This window comes from Eleutherodactylus coqui, chromosome 5, assembly GCF_035609145.1.
Source record: "Eleutherodactylus coqui strain aEleCoq1 chromosome 5, aEleCoq1.hap1, whole genome shotgun sequence".
Lineage (NCBI taxonomy): Eukaryota > Metazoa > Chordata > Amphibia > Anura > Eleutherodactylidae > Eleutherodactylus > Eleutherodactylus coqui.
The window spans coordinates 258,994,492-259,020,170 of record NC_089841.1 but is presented as its reverse complement, the minus strand read 5'-3'; the positions used below and the strand labels follow the sequence as shown (position 1 = coordinate 259,020,170).

Sequence of the window (25,679 nt, the reverse complement as noted above, 5' to 3'; positions counted from 1 at the left end):
CCGTGATGTAAAAGGAAAAAAGTTTGGTACCGTGTTAGCCAGTAGAGCAAAATGTGATTGTTCTCAGCAAGAACAAACAAGTAATCTTGTAGATACCCTGTTACTCTGAAAATAAGCCCAGCCATTATTTTTTCAGGGTTTGTGAGGATGCAGCATGATTTTTCAGGATGCGTGAAATATAAGCCCTACTCCAAAAATTAGCCCCAATTACAGTTACTAAAAGTCAATTTAAAGTGTCCACACATGTAAAATATATATCTATATATCTCTCTCTCTATCTCCCTGCCTTATTTTCAGGGAAACAGGGCATGAAGAGGGTACCTTATCATGTCTAACAAAAATACCTGATATAGCAGCTTTCGAACCTCTGCAGATTCTTCTTCAGCCTTAACCCCTTAGTGACCAGCCCATAGACTTTTACATCCTACTTTACTGGGCTTTAATCCCCAGGGCCGTAAAAAGACACTCGCTTCGGGGATTAAAGCTCTGCAGGGTGTGGATGCGACAGCTCCATGCTGTCGGTTACCTGAAGTAGCCGACAATATGAAGCTGTCATGAGGGGCTGCAGGAAGCTTCCTCCCCACGCCAGTCACGCGATCGCCGCTGCATAACCGTAAATAAAAAGGTTTAAAAAGTTAAAGATTCAGCTCCCCTCATGGATCGGATCCACGGTCCCCCGTAACACCTCCTGGTTCCCGGCTACCTTCAGGAGCCAGGAGATTTCAATTTTGCCGGGGGCTCCCGGGCTTCTGCGCATGCGCCTGACGTCATCGTCTGGCGCGCATGTGCAGAAGACCGGCGGCGGGTCTGGGAGGACCCGATCTCCGGGGGACACCGCCGACAAGCCAGGTAAGAATTTTCAGCTTCTCTGATGGATTCGATCCATCAGGGCAGCTAAATATCTAACTTTTTAGGCACTTTTCTTTACTTTTTTGCGATCGGCGCTATCCATTGGATACCGCCGATCGCCATATGGGGAGGGGGACTGCCCGCATCCTGGGATGACAGCTCCATGCTGTCGGCTACCTGCGGGCACCGACAGCATGGAGCTGTCACGTCCTCAGGCAAGTGGGCATCAATCCAAGAGGATGCATAAAACTACGTCCTCTAGGATTAAAGCCCACTTACTGAGGACGTAGTTTCCCGGTGGGGCCGTCGTTAAGGGGTTAGTGGTTTTTTTTGTACAGCACACACATGAATGAAGACTTTCACCCAAAACGGATCCTCCTGTTTGTCCTGTGTTCAGAAACATACCAATTGGGGCCCTACTCTGCTTACTGGACATGTGGCTAGGCCTGTAATGAAGGGAACACCGATTGGATTTCAGGGCACAACTGAATAAATTCCAGGCCCCATTGCTCACTTGTGCAGAAAAAAAAATTGACTCTCCAATGGATAACAGCAATCACTAAAAAGAGTCACTGGGGTCCCCGGTGACCTCTCCAGGCTGCCACCTACCTTCAGTAGCTGTAAGCCAGGAGATTTCAAATTTGCTGGACCTCCCAGCCTTCTGCACATGTGGCTGACGTAATGACGTCTGGCGCACATGCGCAGAAGACTAGCATCAGGCTGGAGGACCAAATCGCTGCAGGACATCACGGAGGACTTTTGCGAATTGCCCATTGTGCTCCATGGTCGCGGATATACCCGCAGCCCATACGCAACTACATTGTGTACGGGCTGCGGGTACCCGCGTCATCGCTAAGCGACGGTGCGGGAAATACAAATTAAAAAAAAAAAAAAAGTACTGCGAATGACCGCCCGTGTGAGTAGGCAGTTATGCGCAGTACAATAGGCGGCCGTACGCAGGGACACAGCCGGGCTCACAGATGGGATCCGCTGCTGGCCTCCACAAGCGGATTCCGCCTACGGCTGCGTGAGCCTGGCGTTATTCAGACCGCTACCTGTAATACACAATTTACAAGAAGCCCCAGGAACGCTCGCCTTCCTGCAGTTCCAGGAAAAGCTTGTTGAGCGTCTTCTGTGCGAGAACGCCGCACCTCATCAAGCTTACGTAGCCTCACAGAGCGCCACTTTTTACACCCCATACCCACCACTGAGGTCAAGAAATTACCCCCAAAAAGCATGAGAGGAGGGGGGATACACGGTTTTATTGCCCCATGTACCCATCCCAACCAGCCTCCGTAATTACCCGTCTTCGGAAATACCACACAGTTCACATTACTACTTTTATCTAAGATTTGGGGAATGCCGAAAAGGGCGCGGAGTGTGTGGGGGAGGGGGATTTTTAGGGAGTCAATTTTTATTCCGTACAAATGAACAATGGGGCCTGGAATTTATTCAGTTCTGCCCTGAAATCCAACGGGTGTTCCCTGCATTACAGGTCTTGCCATGTGTCCTATAAGTAGATTAGGGCCACAATGGGTATGTTTTTGAACACGGGACAAACGGGGGTATCCATTTTGGGGTGAAGGTCTTCATTCCTATGTAAACTGTACAAAAAAAACAAACAGTTTTTAAATAGACAAAATTGCCAAAAAAATGAAAATCGTAATTTTTTTTCCTTCTGCTTTGCTTAGATTTATTCAAATACTGTGGGGTCAAAATACGCAGTACACCCCTAAATTAATTCATTAAGGGGTTTAGTTTTTAAAATGGGGTCATTTGTGGGGGTTCTTTATCGTTTTAGACGCTCAATGGCTCTATAAGTGGGCAATGTGGCCTGGAATTTATTCCGTTGTACCCTGAAATCCAACGGGTGCTCCTTCCATTATAAGCCTAGCCATGTGTCCTTTAAGTAGATTAGGGCCACAATGGGTATGTTTCTGAACACGGGACAAACAGGGGTATCCATTGTGGGGTGAAAGTCTTCATTTCTATGTGTGCTGTACAAAAAAACAGTTTTTAAATGGATACAAATGCCAAAAAAATGAAAATTGTATTATTTTTCCTACTGCTTAGATTTATTCAAAAATTGTAGGGTAAAAATACACAGTACACCCCTAGATAAATTCGTTAGGGGGTCTAGTTTTCAAAATGGGGTCATTTGTTGGGGTTCTCTGTCGTTTTGGCCGCTCAAGGGCTCTACAAGTGGGCAATGGGGCCTAAATGACCTTCATGCTAAATTTCTGTTCTGAAAGCCATCGACTACTCCTTTCATTTTGAGCCCCGTTGTGCATCCAGACAAAAGATTAGGGCCACAATGGGTATGTCTCTGAACAAGGGACAAACAGGGGTATCCATTTTGGGGTGCAAGTCTTCATTCATGTGTGTGCTGTACAAAAAAAAAAAGCAGTTTTAAAAACGACAGAATTGCCAAAAAACGGAAATCACATTTTTTTCCTTTTGCTTTGCTTGAATTCATTCAAAAACTGTGGGGTTAAAATGGGCAGTACACCCCTAGATAAAATCGTTAAGGGGTCTAGTTTTCAAAATGGGGTCACTTGTGGGGGTTCTCTTTGGTTTTGGCTGCTCAAGAGCTCTACAAAAGTGCTATGGGCCTAAAACGCCTTCAAGCAAAATTTATGTTCTGAAAGACACCGACTACTCCTTTCATTTTGGGTCCCGTTGTGCATCCAGACATAAGATTAGGGCCACAATGGGTATGTTTCTGAACACGGGAGAAACGGGGGTATCCATTTTGGGGTGTAAATCCTCATTTTCATGGGCAATATAGGAAAAAAATAGGTCTTTAAAATGACATATTTGCAAAACTATGAAATTTTATTTTTTCTCCTCTAAATTGAATTCATTCCTGAAAAAAACTGGTGGGGTCAAAATACTCATGACACCCCTCAGTGAATACATTAAGGGGTGTAGTTTTTAAAATGGGGTCATTTGGGGGGGGGGGGTATCTATTATTCTGACACTCATGAGCCTTTGGAAACTTGGCTTGGTGCAGGAAAACAAAGTGTTCCTCAAAATGCTGAAAAGTAATGTTAAATTTGTACGTCCTCTAAATGGTTAAAAAAAAAACACACACACAAGTTTTTCAAGTGTGCATTCAGAATAAAGTAAACAGATGGAAATATATATCTTATCAAAAATGTATACAATATGTTTGGACATATTTGAGATATTACAGTTGAAAATGTGAAAAAAAATGACAATTTTTTCAAAATTTTTCCAATATTGGTACTTTTAATAAATATACACAAATTATATCGGTCTCTTTTTACAACCAAAATGAAGTACAACATGTGGCGAAAAAACAATGTCAGAATCACTTGGATATGTAAAGCCTTTACGGAGTTATGCTACGTTGAACGACGCATGTCAGATTTCCAAAATTTGGCTCCGTCACTAAGGCGCAAACAGGCTTTGTCACTAAGGGGTTAAATTGACACAATTGTGACAAAAAAAAATTATCGTAATGTTTTCCTTTTGCTTTGATTCATTCAAAAACTGGGGTCAAAATACGCAGTACACCCCTAGATGAGTTTGTTAAGGGGTCCAATTTTCAAAATGGGGTCATTTCTAGGGGGTTCTCCATCGTTTTGGTCGCTCAAGGGCTCTACAGGTGTGCACTGGGCCCTAAACCCCTCCAAGAAAAAGGTCTTCTGAAAACCATCCGCTGCCCCGAACATTGTTGTGGATACAGACATAATATTAGGGCCATAATGGCTATGTTTCTGAACACAGGACAAACAGGGGATGCATTTTGGGGTGTAAATTTTCATTTTCATGTGCACTAGAGAAAAAACAATACTCTCTTTAAAATTACATATTTGCAAAAATATGAAATCTCTCATCTAAATTGTATTAGCTCCTGAAAAAAGACACTGTGGGGTCAAAATGATCATGACCCCTCAGTGAATATATTAAGGGGTACAGTTTTTAAAGTGAGGTCATTTGTGTACGTATCTACCTATAAGCCTTTGCAATCTTGGCTTGGTGTGAGAAAACAAAGTGTTCCTTAAAATGTTAAGTAATGTTAAATTTGTACGTCCCCTAATTGGTTAAAAGAAAGAAAAAAGTTTTTCAAATGTGTCCAGAATAAAGTAAAGTCAGAAATGTATCAAAAATTTGTACAGTATGTTTACACATAATTCAGACATCACAATTGAAATGTGGAAAAAACAAAAACGATTTTATTGGCACTTTTAATAAATAGACAAATTGTCTATTTTTACAACCTAAATAAATTACGAAATATGTGGTGAAAAAAAAAACAAACAATGTCAGAATCACTTAGAATAACTCCGTAAAGGTTTTGCATATCCATGTTAAAGTGACATGTCAGATTTCAAAAATTTGGCCTGGTCATTAAGGCGCAAACAGGCTGTCACTAAGGGGTTAAATTGAATAGAGCTGAAAAGTCATACATAGACAGGGATTAATTTGCACTTAAAACAATACAGGATGAGTAGAGGAGTAAATACTTAATTAGTCCACTGAGAAGGATGTGAAGTTGTATGGTCTATAAATTGGTTGGGGGAAGGAAACCTCAAATTTGGAGGCTGCCTGTAACACAGAAGGGGAGGGTCCAGGAATATGGTGTTCAGACGGTCATCCTCATGTAGGGTGTGATGGAGTTGCTTTGTGCTTTTCCTTAGTACCTCTAGCAGTGAATTATAGGTCACTACTATAGGCACACAAACGTTTTCTTCCTGCTCTCTGTGTATTGGATTAGTTCATTTCTGGGTATCCTGGTGGCTCCGGTGATTTGGTCATCAGTTGGGCTGGGGTGGTAGCCTTGATTCAAAAAAGCCCTTTTAGGATGGTATAAATGTTCCTGTCTATTGGGTTGGAGCAGATCCTGTTCTATCAGTTGGCCTTTTTGATGCGTTTGGAATGGAAACTGTCCCATCTGAGGTATGTTGGCTGATCAATAGATTTTCGGTATAGGGATGTCTGTATTGAGTTATTTGAAATTTTTAGGCTGGTGTCCAAAAAGTTGATTTCAGTATACGAGTTGCCCAATGTCAGGTTTATGGTGGGGTGGAATGCATTGAATCTCTCATGGAATTTTATTAGTTCGTGTTCGGTGTTGGTGCAGATGATTATGATGTCATCAATGTAGCAGAAGTAAGCTAAAAATGGCTTGCTGGAGCAGGGGGCCAGAAAGTCACTCCAGTTTTGCCATGAAAAGGTTGGCATATCGCAGTGCCATTTTACTGCCCATGCGCGGCTCTGGCTAGTTGCAAGGACATCCCTTTGCCAAAGGATATATCTTGTTAAGAGTTGTTACACTGATTCAGAGGCAACCCCATTTCCCTCGAAGTGTACCTGGCAGGCGGTCAGTCCTTCCTTGTGTGAGACATTGTTGGCCGGGATGGCACCATCAGCAAGGGGACCTATGGTTGACACAGTTTATTCAGCAGGTCCATGGTGTGCAAGTAGCTGGTTGCACACCAGCTAAAAAGAATCTCAGGATGGGTAGAAGGTGCGCTCAAACCACTGGTGAGAAATACTGTAAGAATTCCCACACCTGAATAATGTAGCATGTAAAATACACCAACCCTGGAGTTCTCCCCGGTATCAAATCCAAGAGTTTTGTGGAGCCCTCAGACTTCGGATGACCCGCCAATACCCTCACATATTTTTGATTCGGGTCTTGATCCAGTTTCGTGTAGTATCTAGTGTTCGTCAGCTGTCTTCCTGCTTCTTTCTAGTAGTCTGATGTATTCATGAGGACTATAGCACCACTCTTATCGGCAGGCTTAATAGTGAGCTCCTTGTCGTCTTTGAATGCATGGATGGCCCTTCTTTCCTGCATATTGATATTAAATGCTTCCTTTTTCTGTTTGTCCAATATAGAAGATTGCACTATTTGTCTAAAAGGAGTCTATATATTTTCCCAAAGCGATGTTGTGGCCAGGAGGGGGTATCCAAACAGATTTCTTCTTGGCCCTCAGTTTTTCCTGTGTTTGGGTGCTTGAAAGTCTTGGAAGAAGTCTTTCAGTCTTAAGGCCCATTAAGACAACAATTATCGCTCAAAAGAGGTCTGGATCAATAATCGTTGTGTCATTTACGGCGCAAGGTGGTCACTCAAATGTTTGAGCGATCACCTTGCGCTCCGAGCGGAGGATGCAGAACACAAGCGGGGCCACTTATCTTTTGGATCCAGCTGTTCCCTGTTTAGAGCGCCCGGCTATTGTACAGCTGAGCCCTCTGAGCGGAGGATGCAGAAGACAAGTGGGGTGTCCCTGCTTGCCTTCTGTATCCAGCTGTTTTCTGCACAGAGCGCCTGGCTGTTATGCAGCCGAGCGCTCCGAGCAGGGTATGAAGAACACAGCTGGACTGTTTTGTTCTTCATACCCAGCCTGTCAGCAGGATACAGCTGAGACAATAGTATCAGCTGTATTCCGCTGTGAATCCCTGATAAGGCTCATTGTTGTCTTTCAGCAAAAGGTGAAAAAAAAAAGTGTGAGAGTGGCCCCTGCACTGAGCAAGGGGTTGGACCGGGTGATCCTGGAGGCCTCCAACTCTACCAATCTATAGGTTTGTTCCTTAAAGTTTGTATCTCCACAAGGGCCTTTCTCTTGCTGCTGTAGAAGATATGGATAAGGTGGTTCCACGGTCTCTCAGAGGTCCTGTAGCAAAGACGTTGTGCTAAGGGGTATTATAGGTGTTCAGAGTGGGATTCTTCAGGCAAAGTCCTTTGGGAATTAAATGTTCCTTTTTGCATCTAGTAAAAAGAAAAGGTCATTGTCCAGTTGTGCCAATTTATTCAGAAGATTCTTTAGTTCCATCTGAAACTGTTACTATATTAAAAGGCAACTTCAAATAACATCATAAAAGAATTTGGGAGTAGAAGTTTGTAACCATCTTTGACCTCTCAAGACCAGAATAAACATTGGAAGTGGATTCATGCATCACTGGAGAATGAGAAATCTATAGCAGAGATAACACACAGGCCTGTTGTCCCTCCTCTACCACCCCACCCTCCCCAACACCAATTTAGAGACCATAAAACCTCCACATCCCTCATCAGTGGACTAATTAAGTATTTACTCCTCTGCTCATCCTGTTCTGGCATTGTTATTCCCACCATGTCTGTGCTTTATTTTAGTGTATACAATGCTCACTGAGTGCCATGTAGGCTGAAAAAGACAAGACAGAAGTGGCTATAAAACTACTTCAGTCTCCTACTCGAGGTCACCGGCTATCTGCTGAGCACACAACCTGCGCCTGCTACATTGTAGGACCTTTAATCCTGGCCATTAGTAAAAATACTGTGTAGATTTAATCAGTGGGTTAAAGCAACAAGAGGACTACGAATCCTGCACAATTCCATTAAAATCACGGTATATGGGGCATGGTCTAGCTGTCAGCAAGAGCAGGTGTGGGGCTTGGGAGTTCCACAACCAAACTATAAAATCCAAGGAAAACCAGACTCCCGAACTCTCATAACCCCCCAAAGACCAGCTCCAACATCACCCCTGAATGAAGGGGAGCAAACAGAGGAGCTTTGCAGCCTGCCCGGCCGTTTAAGGACCGTGGCCAAGTAAGACCTAGAAAAGCCCAGGAAGCCATATGAGTTCCAGGAAGGCCCGTGGGAGCACGGCGAGAAGCGGGAAATCGAGAGGGAGGCCATCGAGTCACAACGGGGACTGAGCCCCCTGGAGGGTCTGCGGTCCCGCAAGCGCCGATCGTGGCCTGTACTGATGGGTATGAGACATTCTGCAGCAGAACAAGAGAAATCCTGGCAGCAATTGAGCCCATCTGCAGCAAAGGGGGCAATCAGAGGGGAAGCCTCTGCCAGCTATTGAGAGGTTACTCTCAGCAGAGAGAAGAGAAAAAAAAAAAAAAAAAGCACCGTCCATTACAACTATTATGCCTGGCCATTGGAGAAACATACTTAGCTCTGCATAACGATCCCCTATTTCCACCCCTCATAATACAATTCAGGTGTATACTCTTCGGTCTTCCTCCAACCAGCAACTAAATATCAGAGCTCTGCTGCCACCTAGTGGAATATAAAAAGGTCACACATTTCAATAATTCACTGCATAGATCAAACAGCAAGACTAAAACTTTCTCTTAAGCTGAAGGTTCAGCTTGAGAACCGCACAATCATTGAGGACGTGCACCTCAATTTTTTTTTTACTGGAAAATGCTGTGCTTTAGGCCTAAGTCCAGTTTATTCGGAGGTTTAGCTTACCGGAGTGCAACCCTTTCCAGAAGCTCCTGGGTGACAACCTGCCCTTATCCTGTTATGACTTGACCCTTAACTCAGTAAAGATGTACAGAGCCGACATGCTGCTGTAATTGGGGATCCATGGTACATGAGAGAAATTTCTAAGATGTAAAGTGCCTAAATATGCCAAAACACTGAAAACATAGGAACTCCTAACCACACAGCTCTGCACAGACCATCACTGAAAGGTTTTGTTCCTAACTACCAGCAACTATGACAGATCAGGAACAGGACTCACACTCTCCCCCACTAGACCATGATGAGACACCAACAACCTCACTGGCCAATGCTGGCCCTACCCAAAGCTTCAACAGGAAAGCCTTATATGAGAACGTCAGTCAGCTGTTCAAAAAAGAACTCCATCTAGCAGTCTCTGAATTCTCTAAGCAATTACAAGATCTATTCCAATGGGCCAATGAGGTCATTGCTACTCTAGACGAGGATCAGGGACGCCCGTAGTGATGAAACAAGTAAAATAGAAATGCTAGAACTAAAACCGGTCCAGAGGAGACAACCTAGGAATCAGAGGGCCTTTCCAAACGCTTCACCGCACTAAAAGCGGCAGCACTAAATGTTTTCCAAGACCTTCCCCCGCTGACGGGCATAAAACTATCTCGGCTGTTCCCCATCCGTAAAGCCCTGACAAAACCTCATAATGCCAGCCTACCCAGAGACATAATCCTCAAATTACACTGGAGGCACGGGACAAGATACTTACAGCAGCCAGAAAGGTTTTGCCTCTCCCAAGAACAGAATCGGGGGTTCAACTTTTTGCGGATCCTTGCCCCATCCACTTTAGAAAGCCGCCAACTCCGCCCCATTACCCTAGCCCTACAAAGAGCACAAATACATTAGATAGAGCTGTCCATTTATGCTCTCATTCTAAAAACCATGCCATCAGATCACTACCTGAAGGTCAAGAGGCCCTACACTCGTCTAACATCACATTTGACACACCACTCAAGCAGAGATCCCAGAACTCCCGCTCTCAACGACCAACAAGACTCGAAGACAAAGAGCCCACCCTTCCACAACCAGTACCAGAGGTCCCATTTAAGGAAAGGTATAATAATCTTTATTTGTATAGCGCTAACTTATTTTGCAGTGCCAAGATATGATCATCCTCCTCTGAATGGGACCAAGTCTCATGATTATAGTTGAATGGTTTGGCACCCTCATTAGGTTGAAATTATTTTCTATTGCATCACTTTATAAGTCCGTTATACTTACATTATGATCACCAGCATGGAAACCACGGTATTCTCCTTTCCTTACAGAAATGAACTTTTTGGACACCACCATAAAAATTTCAAGCAACTCAATAAAGACACCCCTATACCGAAAGCCAATTGATCGGCCCACATTCCTCAGCTATAGGAATGTGGGCCGATCAATTGAGGAAAGCCTGAGGAAAACCCCCAATTATGTTGGAAAGCTAGCTGCAACATCATGTATTTTTTTTAAACATTAAAAGGTATCCTATCTACAAGATTACTTGGTTTCTCTTGCTGAGAACAATCACATTTAGATTGTGTAATGCAGGAAATCATCACACACACACACACACACACACACACACACACACACTTTAGAGAGGGCCAAAGTATAAATGAATAGTCACCTTAATAAATGAATAATTTCACAAGATTACCTGAGGTCTGTGCTTTATCCATAAGTCAGGGATTAACCTTTGCACGGTTCGATATTCAACTGGAACTTCATAGATATGCAGCTCAACTCGGTCTCCAAGGCCTAGCTTATCCAATTCCTGCAACAAGAAGATTGAGAAAATGCTTTAGGCCTCATTCAGACAGCCGTATTGTGATTTACGTCCTAAAAGCCTTTGCGCAGCTTGCATCCACCAGCACGTATTTTGGTCTGTGCCTACGGACAAGAATAGCTCAAGCAGCAATTTTTTTCCCCCCACGGACCATTGGTCTGTAAAACCGTGCCCAAGTGTACAGTCTCATAGGCATGCTGCCCCCCAAAAAAGTTTAAGAAAAAGTCTTGTTAAAACTGTGTGAAAAGTTTAAAAACAAAGTTTTTTAATGAATATAAAACCACATTTGGATTGTTTTCACGCAAGAAACTTGCGTGAGATTTATGCGTTGCAAGACGCACCAATATGAACCCCATTCTTTTGAATGGAGAAAATAAGGACGATGGAACACAGGTCTGTAGAACAATAATTGGGAATTGAAAACCAAGCCAGAATGCATACCATGACAGCTGTTTCGGTGTTTTTGTCCCTCATCAGTGTGCAGTAGAAGAAGCCTTGTCACAAGCCTCTCACTAGCCAAGCCAGGATCCTACTGCACACTGGTGAGGGGGCAAACCCCCTGAAACAGCTGTCTGTGTATGAATTCTGGCTTGGTTTTCAGTTCATAATCATTGTTCTACAGACCTGTATAAAGGGTCAAGCATTGATTTGCAGGAATGCTGCCATCCAATAGCAGGCGCTGCAGAGGTATTGTTCCATCTTCCTTATTTGCATATTACCCAGAGGAGCATGGATGGCCTTATAACTCTCCTTGCTCACTTTCTTGGTTCTCTCCCTAAGGAGAGATGTTACCCCTACCCACCTTTGAATGGAGTCATACACATGAGCAATTTTTCCCTGCAGGGGGTGGAGGGGAATCTGACAAAATCCACTGCAAACGAAAGACGTGTGAAAGCATCCTAAACGCTTATCATGCGTATACTACACTTTAGGGGGCATTCACATGTTGCAAAAATTCTGCAGTTTTGCTACCGAATTTCTGCAATGGAACTGCAAGTTAGAGTTACAGTACAGTTAGATGAAAATCTGCAGCTATTTTCCCCCCTCTGCATGTGAACAGGATTTACTTTTATCGCATTTACTTTAACCCTTTCAAATCCACTGTCTGACATTTGAAGACATTCTGATTGAAGCCTGTACAGCTCCGATGTCAGAAGATGTCCGGCAGGGTATTCTTACTGTATATTACTGGCCACTCTGTTGTCGGTGGCCTCTTCGGCATGTTTCATGCAGCAGTAGTGGCTCTACCCAGAAGATGGCGCCATTGTATAATGACAGAAAGAGGAAGCCCCCTAGGAAACACTGAATCTAAAATTGGATTGCAAAGGGTTAATAGGAAACATAGTTCCGCAGCATGTGAATGCACCCAAAGGGCTGCATATGAAAACACTGCCCTACTTAATGTTTTCCATATGGACAGCGTATCATACACAACCCATAGAACAGACTTTCATTGACTACGTTCACCATGTGCTACGCCCGGGATATGTCCGTGCGTAATACGAGGAGCCAATATGCCCGTGTGAATGAGCCCTTAATTAGGTTTGTTAAGAGTCAGCAGTGTTCTGGCCTAGCCGTTAGCCAAAGCGAACAAGGTTTCTCTTTTAAATTGTTTTTACTGAAATTTTACAAGATAAAAGATGGAGGATACATGGCTGAACAATGGTGAGAAGTATTACAGCAGACCACGCTTGTCATTATCGCATGCTCCCCTAAGATAGGAGGCGATCCTAACTCATCAACTTTATGAAAAGTTCTCTAAATACACATTGCGGTGGAGTAGTACTTTAGATGTCATTTACATAGACTTTGAATATAAATTATTACTGTTTTCATTGTGCTAAAATGCATCAATAAATATTAAAAGAAACAAAACCTGATTGGCCACGTGCATCCAAGGTAATAAGTATTAGAGAGTCTATGAGGTTGTGGGTTTGGGTCAGGAAGAAATACTAATACACTAGTGTGAAACTAGCCGTAATGTCAGAACTAAACCACGCTTAAAGGGAACGTGTCCCCTCCAGCACCATAAACGAAGTCATGGTGGCAGGTGATGCATTTGTTATTCTCCGGTTCCTGTGGTATTCCCTCTGAAGATTACATTGGGCAGACTACTATACAAGTCTATGGAAGAGCAAGCACAAGGCAATTAGAAGACAGTGCTGGAACCAGCAAGCAGGCCAGGATAAAACAATGACCCGGCTCCATCACCCCCTAACAGCACCAGGTGGACACTTACCTGTACAGCCACCCAGCTTGCATTAACAGCATGCTCCCCAAATGGGCCAAACCCTGCAATGACATAATATAAAAGTCACCAATTTCAGGTTTCATCTGGAAGACTCCCCTAGTAAGAGGCTAACAGGTCATTAAACAGAATCATTTCGACTAGAACAGATTTGACGTTCAGGCCAACACTATAAATATATCTAAATACACCCCCCGGTGACCATGTAGAGGGGCTTCACAATGCGCCCTATACAGAAATTCACATTATCAGCAGATAGCAGAGTTTCAGGGTAATGTTCGCGCTGAAGTCTTTATCTGTATGGCGGATGGTCCCCATAGCGAGTCGTTGGACACGAACAGTACGGGTTTTTTTCCCTTTAAATCTCTGCTTTATCGGCTTCCTTTCCGTAATGTATGTATGAATGGGCAGGGCAATACATTAATATATTACACAATTCTCATCTCCCGCTGCCGTCCGGCTCCCCGACTCCTCTCTCCGGTTTACTTACAACTCACGTGACCGCTGCAGCCATTAGCAGACCTGACAAGGACGTCAGACATCGCAGAGATCTGCCAGGAGCTTCTATACTACAACCCCCCATGACAGGTTTAGGGACATTTCTGGGTCTTCTGGCCCAGCGTCACACTGAGTATATTGGTTTTATATAATTTTGTGCACATGGAGTCAAAACTATATTTAAAATATATAATTAAACAACTCCAATAATAGTAATCCAACGGCTGCTGGGAGAAACAGATTACATTATCCCCTAGTCTTTTAATGGGGTAGTCTCATGTTAGAATTTCAATGTGTTTGAAATTGCAAGACAATGCGCTCACCAATAAGATGTTTATTGGCTCCGTTCCCCAGATATTGATTCCTCTCATCCAATTGTTTACTGCTCGTTGCCAGGGAAACAGACAACCTCTTCTATGGAAAAAAAGAAGGCCGGTACTTCCATCTAATCTGAGGGCTGGGATCTTAGGCGCACATGTACAGTAGCTTTTGGCCCAACCATCAATGTGCTCTGCAAGTTCTTTCCATAGAAGGGGGTCGGTTACCCTGACAACGAGCAGCAAACAGAATAGCTACAATATCTGGAGAGCAGAACATTGGAGATATCTTATGGGTGAGGGCATGGTTTTGTGATTTTGAACACATTGAAATGATTCCCCCTTTAAGCACTCTTAGACCCCATTCACATTGCACCCCGGGCTCCTGCATAATTCTGGTTGGTTCCATCCTTGGAGCTGACCAATGAGCCAAACGGCCCCCGTTGACTAGAATGGTTGGTTCCATCTCCCAGCATCCTGACTGGAGGAGAGCATGCAGCATGCTGCACCATTCCATGCAGGACTCTCTGCTGACTCTGCTCAGAACCTCCAATGCAGATATGAATGGGCCCTTAGTAACATGCATCTTTTCAGAGGGGGGTCACCTTAAAAGCACCAGGCTCGCACTGGGCAGTCTATATTCATTTACAGGGAAAGCAGCATTTATTGCTCTTACAAGTGGTTTTCTGTCCACGACTGTGGATGTCAGTGAGACGACTGCTGTAAAGCTTTTTCTACAGATCAGGAAGTATCAGACTAGTATTAGGATTAGTGGTCAGTGTGCAGAGAGGAGAAGGAGGTGAGCTGTGCTTATTGTGACTGGTGGGTCCTGTGTTATCTACATATAGGTGTCACCCCTCAGTGTAATACTGCCTGTGATGTCAGCGAGACGACTGCTGTAAAGCTTTCTCTACGGATCAGGAAGTATTGGACTAGTATTAGGCTTCATGTCCACGGGCAAAACTGAATTCTGGCCGCAGTGCAATATGCCCATAGACATTCATTGGGCATCCTGCGGATGTCATTTTATCTCGGCGTGTGGATCGTACGCGCTGGATTTAAAAAGTGGCAGCAGGCTGCATTTTCTGTAGAAGTCAATGGAAGCCATTCGATCTGCAGGAAAGCAAAAGATTTTTAAAAAAGCACGGCGCAAGCGTGCGGCACGCCTGGACGCATCCATGCAAAAGAAAGAAGGTCCAACTGCCACAGAGGAGACCCGCGCCACAGCTGGACAGGTGAGAAAATGTCTTCTTCGGCCTTATGGCTGCGGGCACGGCTGGAAACTGTTGCGGGATTCTGCACTGGGAATCCATGCGTGCCCGGGGACATGAGACCTTAGGCAGTGTGGTGTGAGGAGGAGGTGAGCTGTGACTATTGTGACTGGTGGTCCTGTATTATCTATATATAGGTGTCACCTCTCGGTGTAATCCTGTCTGTGATGTCAGTGAGATGGTTGCTGTAAAGCTTTCTCTACAGATCAGGAAGTATTAGACTAGTATTATGATTAGTGGTCGGTGTACAGGGAGGGGGAGGAGGTGAGCTGTGCTTATTGTGAATGGTGGGTCCTGTGTTATTTATAGATACAGGTCACCTCCGTATAATCCTGCCTGTAAAGATAAAGAGATGACAGCTGAGTTCTACACAGAACAGGAAGTGTGAGCCTATGCGGCCATGTTCACACAGGACAGATAAGCTGCAGAGTTTTCAGCGTACAATCTGCAGCATTTTACAATCCCAGGAAAATAAATGAGTTTGTAATTTTTCACCAAGTGGAGAACATCCGCTACATAACTGCCTGCAGAGCAGATTGTAACTTTACGGAAAAGCAGCCCATGTGGGAAAGAGCTTGGGCTCAGCTATCTGTCCGCTGAGCTTCTGCTCTAATGGGAGGAACGCCGGAGCCTGAAGACCACCCACCCAGTAAGTCCCGCCGCGCTCAGAGACCCGACTATGGGTGACACAAATACCATTAAACCGCTGTAGAAACATTGTAACTACAAGTTTATGTTTGTTTTTACTTCCTTTTAATATAAACAGGCGATGAAGAATAGAGCGATAGATTTAACAGAGTCTGAACGCTTTTAGATGGAAAATAAATAAAAACCTGTTAAACTGCTGCTTCCCCACGTCCGGCTGCGCAGAGGACTCGCTGCCACATCAAGCTAGCTGCATAGATGAATATGGCCAGGGAGCACCGGCAGCCATGGGTGGGGGGTGCACTGTGTCAGTATTATGTCCCATGCACAGAGACAAGCTGCCCCCAGTCCTGAGGTGTACGCCAGGGGCACTGGGCACATCATCGTTCATGTGAGCATCTCCTATCAGAGTCAGCTCTTAAGGATTGTTCACTAGAGATGTGAGAGCCCTCCGACTAGCAGTGTGTGGGGTCTGACTGCAGACTTTACCCTGGCTACGCTTTCCCTGGGGTTAGGGGTGTTCCAACCCACCGCCCCACCACTAGAGGGAGCACCTCTTCATTTCTGACACTTAAAGGGGTTGTCTCGCGAAAGCAAGTGGGGTTAAAGGGGTTGTCCCGCGAAACAAAGTGGGGTTCAGCACTTCTGTATGGCCATATTAATGCACTTTGTAATGTACATTGTGCATTAATTATGAGCCATACAGAAGTTATTCACTTACCTGCTCCGTTGCTGGCGTCCCCGTCTCCATGGCTCCGTCTAATTTTGGTGTCTTCTTGCTTTTTTAGACGCGCTTGCGCAGATGGGTCTTTTCCCTTCGGCTCCAGCTGCGTTTTGGCTCCGCCCCTTGTACGCGTCATCACGTAGCTCCGCCCCATGACGTGTGCCGATTCCAGCCTCCTGATTGGCTGGAATCGGCACATGTGACGGGGCGGAGCTACACGATGACACGCACAAGGAGCGGAGCCAAAACGCCGCTGCTGCCGAGCCGAGGGGAGAAGACCCATCTGCGCAAGCATGTCTAAAAAAGCAAGAAGACACCGAAAGGAGACGGGGACGCTAGCAATGGAGCAGGTAAGTGAATAACTTCTGTATGGCTCATATTTAATGCACGATGTATATTACAAAGTGCATTAATATGGCCATACAGAAGTGTATAACCCCACTTGCTGCCGCGGGACAACCCCTTTAAGTCTCCCATCAGGTATTACTACTACGCAGCCGCTGCATGAAGGCCGCCCCCTCTCCTCGCCCGTCACCGCCACACAGCCGCCCCCTCTCCTCGCCCGTCACCGCCACACAGCCGCCCCCTCTCCTCGCCCGTCACCGCCACACATGAGATTTGATCAGATGGCTTTTAAGTTTCTATGTAGAGGTTACCCTGTGCCCCTCATTACTGAGGCAGTTACAAAGACTCACACGCTTGACCGGGATACATTGTTGACCCCCAAGACGAAAACATCTAATTCCAAAAGGATTCCGTTTATTTCCACATACAATGTATATAGTGGCAAGGTATCATCTATTATCAATAGACATTTGTCTATGTCATCCAGGGGATCAGTGGTGTACCCGAATTCAAGGAACGCCCTATGATGGCATATAGGAGGCAACCGAACCTACGAGATAGGTTGGTGAAATCCTATATCCCAATTGAAAGATCAACTCAGAGACTTTTGGTGACATTGAGACGTGGGAATTTCTGATGCCTACATTGTTCTTGCTGTGGCAATTCGGCAAAAGGGGATTTTTTCCTCTCATCCATCTACAGGCAAGAGATATAAGATTAAAAGACATTCTACGTGTGCCTCCACCCGTGTTGTTTATTTGGTTACTTGCCCATGTGGATTGTGCTACGTGGGCGAGACAATTATGGAGATTAGCAGCCGGATTACAAAACATAAAAGTACAATACGTACGAAACGTCTCGATTTGCCAATTCCAAAGCATTTTCACGAAAGAAAACATATCAGTCAGTTACGCTTTTGCGCCATTGATGATGTACCACCATTGGGGAGCGGTGGAGACTGTCCTTAAAAAAACGAGAACTCCACTGGACCTTCACCTTAATACCACGTATCCCCATGGACTGAATATGGAGTATAACCATCAGCCGCACATTTAATTCGTGCCAGACAGTATGTGTATTGTGTCCCTGTAATGTGTGTTTTTAGGTCCGGTGTGCGGTCCGCCTTCACATTCCATGTCGCCGTCATCTTATGCAAATTTACCCAAATGGGTGCTATTCTGGATTACTGATAGAATAATTGTCTTTTTAAATTTTTTTCCTGGTTTATGTTTGAATAAATGATTTTTTTAAAACTATTTTTGGTTATTTATGGAAGATATATATAGATTTGAGGTGGACAGAGGTGCAATGATAAATCTATTACTTGGCATTATCCTGATTACTGGTATTAGAGTACATGACTTAAAGGGGTTGTCCCGCGCCGAAACGGGTATTTTTTTTTTCCAACAGCCCCCCCGTTCGGCGCGAGACAAACCCGATGCAGGGACCTAAAAAAAAATCCGCACAGTGCTTACCTGAATCCCCGCGCTCCGGTGACTTCTTACTTACCGGTTGAAGATGGCCGCCAGGATCTTCTCCCTCGGTGGACCGCAGCTCTTCTGTGCGGTCCATTGCCGATTCCAGCCTCCTGATTGGCTGGAATCGGCACGTGACGGGGCGGAGCTACACGGAGCCGCTCTCCGGCACGAGCGGCCCCATTCAGAAAAGAAGAAGACCCGGACTGCGCAAGCGCGTCTAATCTGGCGATTAGACGCTGAAAATTAGACGGCTCCATGGAGACGAGGACGCCAGCAACGGAACAGGTAAGTGAAAAACTTCTGTATGGCTCATAATTAATGCACGATATACATTACAAAGTGCATTAATATGGCCATACAGAAGTGTATAGACCCTCTTGCTGCCGCGGGACAACCCCTTTAATAATCACTGAAATATGAGTGGCTTTTGATGTTGATGTAAGATAGAGATGTGTGTATAAGCTTTTTATAGTATGTTGGATGTGCGGCTTCAGTAATATTTTTATGGGTTATTGGTGATGTTATATTATATACAATATGAGTTTATACAAATTTTTTTTGTTTGGGGGGCGGAGTCTACAGTTCAGATGGGCTGGGTGTTAACCCCCTTCCCAACCCCCATGTCTTTAAAGGTAATTGTTTTAATAGCGATTGTATTATTGCTAAGAGCAACTCTAGCAGTCTGGATGGACGCTGGTTTCGTGGCTACATCATCCATTAGATTGGCCCATATGAGTGAATGGTTGGTGCGGCCATCTTGTGGTTGGCCTATGTCTGCAGTCTGATTTATTATTATGGACTTCGCATGCCTGTGATAAGGTTGGCAGAGGCCGTCTTGGGTATGGCCTCTCAGCACTTCTATGACGCGGGATTGTGATCTCGCGTGAGCTCGGGGTGCCTCGCGGTTGCCAATGTAGGACGCTGACCGGCGTCATGTGTGCTGGATTGTATCAGAGCTTTGTGCGACATGGAGTTGGATGACGCCTGGACCACACCAGGACCACACCAGTATCGCTCTTAATGTGGATTAGTGAGGGGGTGGATACCTTTACTAATATTGTGATTGGGCATGACATGCCAAGTGTCTGTATTTAGGACCAGCGTTTCTGGTCTCACACTAGGCTTGACAAAGACTTAAAGGGGTTGTCCCGTGCCGAAACTGTGTTTCCCCCCCCCCCCCCCGTTCGGCGCGAGACAACCCCGATGCAAGGGTTAAAAAAGAACACCGGACAGCGCTTACCTTAATCCCCGCGCTCCGGTGACTTCTTACTTACCCAGTGAAGATGGCCGCCGGGATCTTCTCCCTCCGTGGACCGCAGCTCTTCTGTGCGGTCCATTGCCGATTCCAGCCTCCTGATTGGCTGGAATCGGCACGTGACGGGGCGGAGCTACACCGAGCCCCATTGAGAAAAGAAGAAGACCCGGACTGCGCAAGCACAGCTAATTTGGCCATTAGACGGGCTCCATGGAGACGAGGACGCTAGCAACGGAACAGGTAAGTGAATAACTTCTTATAACTTCTGTATGGCTCATAATTAATGCACAATGTACATTACAAAGTGCATTAATATGGCCATACAGAAGTGCATAACCCCACTTGCTGCCGCCGGACAACCCCTTTAATTATCGAAACGTTGCCTGTTCTGCTTTTAACAATCGAGCAATAAATAAGTTTGTCTTTTTTACACACGTTTGATGCTGCCACATATCTCTAATATTGGGTGGACATCGGATGGGACGGGAGGTCCGTGGGCCCAGTGGACGTGGCTCTGCATGGGCTTTAATATCGTCACCTCTGCAAGATTTGCATTTGTATTGAGTGCTGCAGGAGCCTGTCTGTATACCCTCTACTCACCCGTCAGCGCCGCCGCCACACAGCCGGCCCCTCCGCCCGCCGCCACACAGCCGACCCCTCCGCCCGCCGCCACACAGCCGGCCCCTCCGCCCGCCGCCACACAGCCGGCCCCGCCGGCCCCTCCGCCCGCCGCCACACAGCCGGCCCCTCCACCACCACACAGCCGCCCCCTCCGCCCGCTCCACCCGCCACACAGCCGGCCCCTCCGCCCGCCGCCACACAGCCGGCCCGCTCCACCCGCCGCCACACAGCCGGCCCGCTCCACCCGCCGCCACACAGCCGGCCCGCTCCACCCGCCGCCGCCACCACACAGCCGGCCCCTCCGCCCGCCGCCGCCACCATACAGCCGGCCCCTCCGCCCGCCGCCGCCACCACACAGCCGCCCCCTCCGCCCGCTCCACCCGCCACACAGCCGGCCCGCTCCACCCGCCGCCACACAGCCGGCCCGCTCCACCCGCCGCCACACAGCCGGCCCCTCCGCCCGCCTCCGCCGCCACACAGCCGCCCGCGCCACCCGCCTCCACACAGCCGCCCGCGCCACCCGCCTCCACACAGCCGGCCGCTCCACCCGCCGCCACACAGCCGGCCGCTCCACCCGCCTCCACACAGCCGGCCGCTCCACCCGCCTCCACACAGCCGGCCGCTCCACCCGCCTCCACACAGCCGGCCGCTCCACCCGCCTCCACACAGCCGGCCGCTCCACCCGCCTCCACACAGCCGGCCGCTCCACCCGCCTCCACACAGCCGGCCGCTCCACCCGCCTCCACACAGCCGGCCGCTCCACCCGCCTCCACACAGCCGGCCGCTCCACCCGCCTCCACACAGCCGGCCGCTCCACCCGCCTCCACACAGCCGGCCGCTCCACCCGCCTCCACACAGCCGGCCGCTCCACCCGCCTCCACACAGCCGGCCGCTCCACCCGCCGCCACACAGCCGGCCGCTCCACCCGCCGCCACACAGCCGGCCGCTCCACCCGCCTCCGCCGCCACACAGCCGGCCGCTCCACCCGCCTCCGCCGCCACACAGCCACCCGCCTCCGCCGCCACACAGCCACCCGCCTCCGCCGCCACACAGCCACCCGCCTCCGCCGCCACACGGCCGCCCCCTCTACTCACCCGTCACCACCACACAGCCGCCCCGCTTCTCCATGCTCCTCCGCTGCCGCCACTGACTTGTGCATGACCTCGGCTCAGCTGATAGCAGCCACCACTCACGTCCCGAGACCCGCCTAAAGCCCGCCCATCAGCTGAAGCCCAGTTCAGGCGGCATGCACCATGTGACCGATCTGACCAATCGTGGCTGACTTGTAGAGAAGTGCGGCTGAAATATTTCTGATTTCAGCCGCACTTAAGCAGCGCTGCTGATTAGAGCCACCTGATTGGCTCTTCGGCACCACGTGACTACACAGCGTGCACGCGGATTGCCTTCAGCAGCCGTGCACTACACACTACACTTAGCACAGGGTTAGGTTTAGGCTGGGTTCACACAGGGTGGATTCCCGTCGGAAATCTCGCGGTTTGGCCGCAGCAAAAACCGTGAGATTTCCGCCGGGAGAACCGCCGCGGCTTTGAAGCGGCTCGGCCGCGGATTAGCCGTCCCGTGTGGATGAGATTTCTGAGAAATCTCATCCACATGGCTGGCTAATCCTGAGATTAGCAGCCGCGGGCGGATCTGCTGCGGCAAAACCACCCTGTGTGAACCCAGCCTTAGGGTTATCTAACACTAACCCCAACCCTAAACACTAACCCTAACCCTAAACACTAACCCTAACCCCAAACCCTAACCCCATGCTGCCTAAGTGTAGTGTGTAGTGCAGGGCTGCTGAAGGCAATCCGCGTGCACGCTGTGTAGTCACGTGGTGCCGAAGAGCCAATCAGGTGGCTCTAATCAGCAGCGCTGCTTAAGTGCGGCTGAAAACAGAAATATGCATCCCTATAGACATCTTGTATCCAAGCTAGAGGCGGTACATCAGGGTACTGGAGCCTCCATGCCTGCCCGTATCACATCTTGTATCCAAGCTAGAGGCGGTACAACAGGGTACTAGAGCCTCCATCCCTGCCAGTATCACATCTTATATCCAAACTTGAGGCGGTACAACAGAATACTAGAGCCTCCATGCCCACCCGTATCACATCTTGTATCCAAGCTAGAGGTGGTACAACAGGGTACTAGAGCCTCCAGGCCCCCGTATCACATCTTGTATCCAAGCTAGAGGCGGTACAACAGAATACTAGAGCCCCCATGCCTGCCCGTATCACATCTTGTATCCAAGCTAGAGGCGGTACAACAGGGTACTAGAGCCTCCATGCTGCCCGTATCACATCTTGTATCCAAGCTAGAGGTGGTACAACAGGATACTAGAGCCTCCATGCCTGCCTGTATCACACCTTGTATCCAAGCTAGAGGTGGTACAACAGAATACTAGAGCCCCCATGCCTGCCGGTATCACATCTTGTATCCAAGCTAGAGGCGGTACAACAGGGTACTAGAGCCTCCATGCCTGCCTGTATCACACCTTGTATCCAAGCTAGAGGTGGTACAACAGAATACTAGAGCCCCCATGCCTGCCGGTATCACATCTTGTATCCAAGCTAGAGGCAGTACAGCAGGGTACTAGAGCCTCCATGGCCCATCAGTATCACATCTTGTATCCAAGCTAGAGGCAGTACAACAGGGTACTAGAGCCTCCATTCCTGCCCGTATCACATCTTATATCCAAGCTAGAGGCGGTACCACAAAGAACTGCAGCCCCCATGCCCACCCGTATCACATGTTGCATCCAAGCTAGAGGCGGTAGCACAGGGAACTAGAGCCTCCATGCCCGTATCACCTCTTTTATCCAAGCTAGAGGCGGTACAACAGGGTACTAGAGCCTCCATGCCCGCCTGTATCACATCTTGTATCCAAGCTAGAGGTGGTACAACAGGGTACTAGAGCCTCCATGCCCGCCCGTAGTCAAAGGGTGTATTCACAGTGGCAATTTTCTGGCGCACGTCTTGTACCTTGCGAGAAGCACAAAACTCACATGGAAATGGAATCCATTATAGGGAGCCCAGGATGTCATGGCAGTGTGGCGCACCGTGGTGGTACAGGACAATCCACTGCTTTACCAGTAGGGGTTGTACTCTTGTATGGTGTGGCGCACTTATCTATGGCATCCTTGGAATCAGTTCACATGTGTAGACCACGCTGTCTGCAGTCACCCCTCCCCCATCTGGGTTGAGTGGTTGCTTTCTGCATGCTGCTATGGTATGTGGTGATTGGGCCGCCATGCAGGTCATCGGGTGATCCATGTGTGGCCTCCTCTTCTGTGAGCGGTCATTATATGGAATGTATTTAAATGGGTGATCTTCTCTCAGCAATACTACAAGGCAGCAAACCCGCAATATTTCCTATTTTTTGGCCATATTGCCCTTTTTTTTTTTTTTATGGGAAAGTTAAAAAAAAAATCCATTGCACTCGTGGTTTGGAATTTTTTCCTATTTAAACCATTTGATTTTCACACACGTGCCGAGACGTAATGAACTGTTCCTGCCAATCACAACCGCAGGTTTACAGGCGTGATATCGCGCTCACTCACGTGAATGCGCCATTTTGGGGTTTGTCAGGTTTCTGTTTTTGACAGCAAGCTTAGCGCTACAGACTAAGACACTGGAAACCCTTAAAGGGGTTGTCCCGCGCCAAAACGTTTTTTGGTTTTTTTTCACCCCCCCCCCCCCCCCCGCCCGTTCGACGCGAGACAACCCCGATGCAGGGGTTAAAAAAGAACACCGCACAGCGCTTACCTGAATCCCCGCGCTCCGGTGACTTCTTACTTACCTGATGAAGATGGCCGCCGGGATCTTCTCCCTCGGTGGACCGCAGGGCTTCTGTGCGGTCCATTGCCGATTCCAGCCTCCTGATTGGCTGGAATCGGCACGTGACGGGGCGGAGCTACACGGAGGCGGCATCCAGCACGAGCGGCCCCATTCAGGAAAGAAGAAGACCCGGACTGCGCAAGCGCGGCTAATTTGGCCATTAGACGGCGAAAATTAGTCGGCTCCATGGGAACGAGGACGCTAGCAACGGAGCAGGTAAGTGAAAAACTTCTTATAACTTCTGTATGGCTCATAATTAATGCACAATGTACATTACAAAGTGCATTAATATGGCCATACAGAAGTGTATAGACCCTCTTGCTGCCGCGGGACAACCCCTTTAATAATCATCTTTATTTGTACAGCACCAACTTATTGCGCAGCGCTTTTAAGGCACATGGGGAACACAACTACGAAAATTACAGAAATTACAAGAGTTACATGTGATATTCAAAAGGGGGGCGGGGGTGAAACAGAAGGTATCGGGGCAGGCAGTGCAGCAAGGGGGAACACAGCAATGTGGCAATAACATGCGATATACAGTTTTTAGCACACAAACGGGTGGGGGAAGTACAGGGAGCGTACATGATAGGCTAAAGTGGAAAGCTATAGGGAGAGGCAGGGGGCATATAGTGGGGATAGGATCAGGTTGTTTGATATGCTTCTATGAAGAGGTGCGTTTTTAAGGCGCATTTGACGTTTTGTGCATCGGGAATTGTCCGGATGCCTTGGGGTAGAGCGTTCCAGAGGACCGTTGCTGCTCTAGAGAAGTCCTGCAGGCGAACATGTGAGGTTCGTATTAGAGGTGTTTAGTCTGACTGTGTTAGCAGATCGGACACCGCGGGCTGGGTAATGTATGGGCAGGAAGTAGGTCATGTACGGTGGCGTGGCGCCATGGAGAGATTTGTGGGTGAGGGTGACGAGTTTGAATTTAGCTCTGCAGTGCATGGGCAGCCGATGCAATGACTGGCATAGTACAGAGGCGTCAGATAAGTCTGGCTGCCGCATTTAGGATAGATTGGAGTGGAGCGAGTCTGGTGCAGGGAAGGCAAATGAGCAGCGAGTTGCAATAGTCGACTAGGGAGTGGATGAGGGCGACGAGTGTCTTTAGCGTGTCCACGGCGAGGAACAGGCAGATTTTAGCAATATTCCTGAGGTGCAGATAGCATGTTCGGGCCAGAGATTAGATGTGGGGGGTAAAGGAGAGTCAGAGCCCAGGGTGACCCCAAGGCAGCGGGCGTGCTGTCTGGGGGTTATGATGGTGCAAGGGTTGAGGGCGGAAAGATAAGGAGGTCAGTTTTTGAGAGGTTGTTTGAGAAAGAGGGAGGACATGGTGTTAGAGAGAGCGGACAGTCGGTGAGATTCTGGAGGAATGCTGCTGAGAGATCGAAGAAAGAGGTGTATAACTGGGTGCCGTCAGCTTAACAGTAACTAACCTAAGGGTGCCTACCCACTTGCGATTTTTTTTCCTGTGATGTTTTGCGTTTTTTCTCAAGAGCAATTAGTATAGAATGTGTTCTTGTCCATCTGGGGGTTTTTTTTCCGTTTCGTGGGTTTT

The 25,679-nt window shown here is 47.7% G+C and overlaps 1 protein-coding gene across 2 annotated transcripts in view; it reads right to left on the bottom strand.

Annotated features, from left to right (window-relative positions):
- Positions 1 to 21,479, bottom strand: part of PGPEP1 (pyroglutamyl-peptidase I) — a 35,281-nt gene extending 13,802 nt beyond the window's left edge. Inside the window, exons 1-3 of one of the 2 annotated variants that reach the window (XM_066604592.1) lie at positions 21,380 to 21,479; positions 13,123 to 13,175; positions 10,755 to 10,871 (exon numbers count right to left, since the gene is read on the bottom strand). In XM_066604592.1, coding sequence (XP_066460689.1) covers positions 10,755 to 10,871; positions 13,123 to 13,175; positions 21,380 to 21,413 — 204 coding nt within the window. In that variant the 5' untranslated portion in view covers positions 21,414 to 21,479. Of the gene's footprint in view, positions 1 to 8,764; positions 8,873 to 9,821; positions 9,931 to 10,754; positions 10,872 to 13,122; positions 13,176 to 21,379 lie in introns of those variants that run through there. The other variant, XM_066604594.1, reaches the window with a different exon arrangement.
- Positions 21,480 to 25,679: the final 4,200 nt, after the last annotated feature.